Here is a 6,449-nt window from a genome sequence, read left to right as displayed (position 1 = left end):
ATGCACAGTCACACATGCTCCCTGGGCTCCTTTGTAGGGAGGGTGTGGGGGACTCACAGGGACAAGCTCAGGGCTGGGGAATGCAGGTCACTTCACAATGTAACAGCCCCAGTCACACACTTCCTGTGTGGGAAGGAGAGTTGAGGAGCTTTGTAACTCTGGCTGCAGGGCTGTTTAGACACTTGGCATATGAAGCCTCTGAAATCACTCATTTTACAGATTAGCTTCCTGGTTCAGGCTTCCCAAGATGTGGTCCCCCTGCCCTTCACTGGTCTTTTCAGGCCCAACTCCTCCAGGATTACAGAGGAGACCCTGTCCTCCGCCTCCTCTCACAGGGAGCTCGCTCTCTGGCATCAAGGTCCCAGGGTGAGTTTTCCTCTAGAAGAGTCCAGGGCAGAGGTGAGGGTGGGAGGCAGAGAGCATTCCAGGGAGAGAGGTTCCAGGAGGAGAAGGGGAGGAAAGGGCTGGTCCCAGCCTGGGGAGTCTCCCTGGTTCTCACACAGCCCCTGGGCAGGACTGAGGGAGAGGGTGTGACAGAGCTCTCTGTGCAGGGGAGGGGTCAGGGCAAGGTCCCAGGTCCCAGGCCTGGTCTCAGGGCCCAGCTCGAGGGCGGAGACTGAAGCGGGAAGCTCAGTGTTGGGGAGACCCCACCTCCCCGCAGTTTCACTTCTCCCTCTCACAACCTGTGTGGGGCCCTCCTTCCTGGATACTCGTGACTCCTCCCCAGTTCTCACTCCCATTGGGTGTCAGGTGCTACAGAAGCCAATCAGGGTCACCTTTGTCCCCAGTTAGAATTCTGCGGACTCACCAGGACTCAGACTCCCCAGACCCCGAGGATGCTGCTCACGGGGCCCCCAGCCCTCCTCCTGCTGCTCTGGGGGGCCCTGGCCCTGACCCAGACCTGGGCGGGTGAGTGCGGGGTCGGGAGGGAATGGCCTCTGGGGAGGAGGAGCGAGGGGACCGGGCGGGGCGCAGGACCCCGGGAAAGGGCGTCTCCATCCCCCCAACCCCCGGCCTGACCCCTCTCTTCTCCGTCTCGCTGCCACTGTTCCATCTCCCCGGGCCCCTCCCCTCTCCTGTCCCTCCGACCCCGCACCCCGAACCCGCGCCGGGAGGAGGGTGGCGGGTGTCAGCCCCTCCGCTCCGGCCCCCAGGCCCCCACTCCCTGAGATTGTTCTCCACCGCCGTGTCCCGGCCCGGCCGCGGGGAGGCCCGGTACCTGGAGGTCGTCTACGTGGACGACACGCAGTTCGAGCGGTTCGACAGCGACTCCGACAGTCAGAGGGCGGAGCCGCGGGCGCCATGGATGGAGCAGATGGAACCGGGCTATTGGTACCTGAGCACCCGGAACGCCAAGAGAGACGCACAGATTTTCCGACTGAACCTGCAGACCGCCCTGGGCTACTACAACCAGAGCCGGGACGGTGAGCCACGGGGCCCGGGGCGGGTCACCACCCCCATCCCCACGGACGGGCCGGGGTCGCCCCGAGTGTCCGAGTGCGAGCTTCACCCCAACCCGCCCCTAGCCCCCCATAGACACACCCGGAGGAGCCCGCGGGGACCTGGATCCGGTTTCACTTTCAGTTTCTGTTTAATCCCCGCGGGTAGGTCGGGGGAGGGGCTCAGTGGGCGACACTGACCTCGGGCCGGGTCAGGGTCTCACACCTACCAGTGGATGTATGGCTGTGACATGGGACCAGACGGCCGCCTCGTCCGCGGTTATTACCAGTACGCCTATGATGGCACCGACTACCTCGCCCTGAACGAGGACCTGAGCTCCTGGACCGCGGCCGACACCGCAGCTCAGATTACCCGGCGCAAGTGGGAGGAGGCCCTTGAGGCTGAGCAAGTCAGGAAGGAACTGGAGGGCAGGTGCCTGGAGTGGCTGCGCAGATACCTGGCGATGGGGAAGGAGGAGCTGCAGCGCGCAGGTACCAGGGCCTGGGGCCTCCCTCCTCTCCCCTGGGGCTGGGGCTCAACAAGGAGACAGGACACAGGGTCAGTGTCAGACACCCCTCCTGTGGGCCAGGAGACTGAGTCCGCCTGGCTTTTCAGATCCAGGGACGCCCACCCTTCTCTCAGGGACCCCTAGGGGTGCAGTCTCTCAGGGACAATTAGAGGGGAGACGAAAACTGGAGTAACTGAGCAGCGGTTCCCACTGACCCTGCAGTGGCTCTGGGACCCATGGGGGACTTGCTCTCTCAGGCCCTGCTCCCTGCCCCTCACCCAGTGTCTGAGGTCTGACCCCGACTTTTCTGAGTCCTTTGGCCTCCACCCAGGACAGGACCAGAAGTCCCTTTCTCCCCCTGAGACCTGCCTCCTGCCCTGGGCTGTGTCACTCTGACTAGAACTTTCTAAAGAGGAGAGATCATCCCCAGATGCTCTGTCCAGGCTGGTGGTGCTTGTGTGCTCACTCGCCCACCCCAGGTGCCCTGTCCACGCTCAGGCGGTCACATGAGAGCTGTTGCAGGGTCCCCTGACAGTGCCAAGTCCCTGAATTTCCTCACCCTTCTCCTCAGACCCTCCAAAGACACACGTGACCCACCACCCCATCTCTGACCGTGAGGTCACCCTGAGGTGCTGGGCCCTGGGCTTCTACCCTGCGGACATCAGCCTGAGCTGGCAGCGTGATGGGGAGGAGCAGACCCAGGACATGGAGCTGGTGGAGACTAGGCCTGCGGGGGATGGGAACTTCCAGAAGTGGGCGGCCCTGGTGGTGCCCCCTGGAGAGGAGCAGAGATACACGTGCCATGTGCAGCACGAGGGGCTGCCCGAGCCCCTGACCCTGAGATGGGGTGAGGAGGGGCCTGAGCACAGACCCTCTTCTCGGAACAGGGGCCTGTGGAGGACTTCAGTGGGGTCAGGGCTGAGGCCTGGGCGTCAAGGCACTCACCTCCCCTTCTCTTCCCAGAGCCGCCTCCTTGGGCCACCATTCCCCTTGTGGGCCTGGTTGTGGGCCTGGTCATCCTTGGAGCTGTGGTCACTGGAGCTGTGATCACTGGAGCTGTGATGTGGAGGAGGAGGAAGCGCTCAGGTAGGGAAGGGGTGGGGCCTGAGTTTGTTGTCTCACTGGGGGTTGCCAGCCCAGGTAAAAGTGTGTTCTGCTTCATTAATGGCAAGTACCATCCCCACACGTGTGGTTGCCCAGTGTGGGGCCCTATTTGCTGACACTCACTCTTTAGTCAAACACGTGTGGAAATGAGGGACAGATTCATCACCTGATGATTCTAGTGATGGGGCCTGGTTCCCAGCACTCCCAGGTCAGGGTGGAAGGTCCCTGCTGAGGTCAGACCTCCAGGAGGGTGGCTGGTCCAGTCCCCACACGTGTAGTTTCTTCAAGTTTCCTGATCCTGCCCTGGGTCTGTAGTTACAGTTTTAGAAACTTCTCTGGGATCCAGGACTAGGAGTTCCTTTAGGACCTCATGGCTCTGCCTCCTCCCAGTCTTCTCACAGGATGTTTTCTTCCCACAGGTGGAAAAGGAGGGAGCTATTTTCAGGCTGCCAGTGAGTATGGAGGGTGACCCCTGAGATCCTGTGATAGTACAGACTGGATCCCATGGGGTACCTCACCCCCATAGTTCCTCCCTTAGTCTCCTCACTTGGGTACTCTGACCCCATCCTGTTTTGTTCTAACCCAGGAAACGATAGTGTCCAAGGCTCTGATGTATCTCTCATGGCTTCTAAAGGTGAGACTCTAAAGATAGCAGGGTTGGGGCGAAAGGGACAGGACTGGGTGATGGGGACTCTTTGGGACATAGTGAGCCTGTGGTGGGCTGTTGAGAAGGTCACTGCTTACAGCCACTGAACTGAGTTTGTTCATGATCATTTTCTTCCACAGCGTGAGGCACTTGTCCGGGACTGAGTGATGGAAGATTTGTTCACGCTCCCACTTTGTGATTCAGGAACCTCTGATTTCTTTCTGCAAACGGCATCTGAATGTGTGTGTTCCTATCAGCATAACGTGAGGAGGTGGGAGGCTGGCCCACCCCTGCCCACCACACCCCCTCCCCAGCCTTTCCTGTCCAGTAGAGGTGGGGCTGGGCCCTCCCCATTCCTGTCTTTACTTCCTGGTGCGCTTAGCTGCAGCTTCTTACTGCCTGATTGAAATAAGAGTCTGGATATGCATTCTTCTTCATTTCTTGCCATGAAGGGGTGATGGGTTCCTTAAAGGAGAACAGCCGGGCTGGTGTGCCTCAGTGGTTGAGTGTACACCCAGGAACCAGGAAGTCACGGTTGGATTCCCTTTCAGGGCATATGCCCAGATTTCAGCTCAGTTCCCACCAGGGTCATGCATGTGAAGCCAATGCATGATTTTCTCCCATCATTGATGTTTCCATCTGCCTCTCCCTCCTCTTTCCTCTCTCTCTGAAAATCAATAAAAACATATTTTTTTAAAAAAATTAAAAAAGAGCATCCAAAATTTGAGAAATAAATGAAAGCACTGAGAACTTGTCAGGTCCTGTGTGTTTGCTGTGCTGAGGCTGTTGCAGGGGGGACAGGAGAGGCTGTGAGGACCGAGTGTGGTCAGGGCTGTGCCCAGGTGGTTCCCTGGTCTCTTCAGCGGGGTCACCTCTCTGCTGCTTTGTTCTTCTCCCTTCAGGAGAACCTTGTCCCCCCAGGACTTTCCATCACAGGGACTCAAACCTCACCAGGCCTTGTAAATTGTCCTAATGAGGAACTTCTCCAAACCCGTGGGCAGCAAGGCCTTCCTGTGTCCGGGTCAGCCTAGGCTCAGGCCTGGTCCTGCCCTCAGCCCTCAGCTTCTAGGACTGTATTTGTTGTTTCTTTGTTTGTGTAGAGGATTGTGCCTGTTTGTGTTCTTGTTATGAGTTTTGGTCTCATCCTTCTTTTGAGTGTCCCCTATCCAGCATCAGCCAGAGGTGAGTTGTCTGTCATTGTGCCCACAAGGCTCAGGGGTCCCTGCACACAAGAGTCCGTGGTATGGAGAGATGAATGTTCAGTCTCATCCTGCTCTTGGCTCCTTCTAAGATTTCATTGTTCTTTCCATCTTTTCCTAAACTCTCCAAGGAACCAGGTCCTGGAATTAGCAGGGAGGAGGGGTCCTGTAATTGGTCATCTTAGATAAGCTCCTGTTGGAATTCTGCTCTGCTCACCCACCCTGTCTCCCTGCCCTTCCCTCTAGTGCTGGCTGCAGAAGGCCCTGGCCAGTGTGGCTCAGTTGGCTAGGCCTTGCCCCCTGCACTAAGATGTCCCAGGTTCAATGAACATGGTCAGAACACATGCTTGGGTTTCAGGCTTGATTCTCAATAGGGGCTGTTGTCGAGGCAACCTATCCATGTATCTCTTTCATCCATGTTCCTTTACTTCCCTTCCTCTCTCTAAGAGAAAAAAAAATCAGTAAAAATATCCCTTATAATAAAAGCATATGCAAATCGAATGAACAGCGGAACAATGCTCACTATGATGCACACTGACCACCGGGGGGCAGACGCTCAATGCAGGGGCTGCCCCTTGGAGGTCAGTGCACTCCCACAGAGGGAGCTCCACTCAGCCAGAAGCCAGGCTCATGGCTGGCAAGCCCAGTGGTGGTGGCAGGAAGTAAGGAGTGAGGGGTTCCGGATTGCAAGAGCCCTGGACTGGGAGAGAGATGTCTGACTGCTGGCTTAAACTAGCAGGTGGATATCCCCCGAGGGTCCCAGACTGAGAGGGTGCAGGCTGGGCTGAGGGACACCCCCTCTCTCCCCAGTGCACGAATTTTGTGCACTGGGCCTCTAGTCCTATATAATAAAAGGGTAATATGCTAATTAGAGTGGAAGTCATTATGGACCTTCGTCCTTCTGGACCTTCCAGCTCCTCCGAGCAGGTGGCTGCCGCAGGATCCAGGAAGCCTCTGAGGTTTTGAGGGAGGGGCAAGATGGTGGGAGGGACCCCAGCCCAGGTGACCACCTGCGGCTGAGAGGGAGGGAGCTAGGCAGCCACCCATGGTTAGGGGTGATCAGGAAGGCTGGCAGAGTGGTTAGGGGCAATCAGGCAGACAGGCAGGCCAGTGGTTAGGACCAGAGGTGCCGGATTGCAAGAGGGATGTTCAACTGCGGAATCGGGCCTAATCTGGCAGTTGGACATACCCCAAGGGGTCCCGGATTTCAAGAGGGCACAGGCCAGGCTGAGGGACACCCCTCCACCCCCATGCATGAATTTTGTGCACCGGGCCTCTAGTGAAAAAATAAAAATAAACAGCAAGGATTATCTGCAGTTTAAAATGTTAAGTCCTCCTCCTCCCCTGTCTCTCCTCTCTGGGTGGGTGTGGGGCACTGTGACTGCTGCTTCCTGGAGCCATTTGCTGAGGAGCCATTGAGAAGAGGAGCATTGAGGACACCCAGGGGATGATTGAGGAGATTGGGGTGTGAAGGGGTTTCCCCCTGCATCACAAGCTGGGAAACCAGACTTTGAGACCAAGTTGGCAGCTTAGAAAAGCACACATAGTGGGG

At 57.7% G+C, this 6,449-nt stretch overlaps 1 protein-coding gene across 1 annotated transcript; it reads left to right on the top strand.

The window, feature by feature from the left end:
* Positions 1 to 761: 761 nt before the first annotated feature.
* Positions 762 to 4,125, top strand: LOC102418018 (class I histocompatibility antigen, Gogo-B*0103 alpha chain-like). The gene is made up of 8 exons (XM_014450489.2): positions 762 to 909; positions 1,155 to 1,424; positions 1,656 to 1,931; positions 2,520 to 2,795; positions 2,912 to 3,034; positions 3,472 to 3,504; positions 3,639 to 3,686; positions 3,839 to 4,125. The coding sequence occupies exons 1-8, from the start codon at positions 837 to 839 to the stop codon at positions 3,841 to 3,843; spliced, it is 1,104 nt and encodes a 367-aa protein (XP_014305975.1). The 5' UTR covers positions 762 to 836; the 3' UTR covers positions 3,844 to 4,125.
* The last annotated feature ends 2,324 nt before the right edge of the window (positions 4,126 to 6,449 follow it).

Source organism: Myotis lucifugus, unplaced genomic scaffold, assembly GCF_000147115.1.
Source record: "Myotis lucifugus unplaced genomic scaffold, Myoluc2.0 scaffold_2444, whole genome shotgun sequence".
Lineage (NCBI taxonomy): Eukaryota > Metazoa > Chordata > Mammalia > Chiroptera > Vespertilionidae > Myotis > Myotis lucifugus.
The sequence above is the reverse complement of the archived record's forward strand: the minus strand, read 5'-3'. Positions and strand labels throughout refer to the sequence as shown.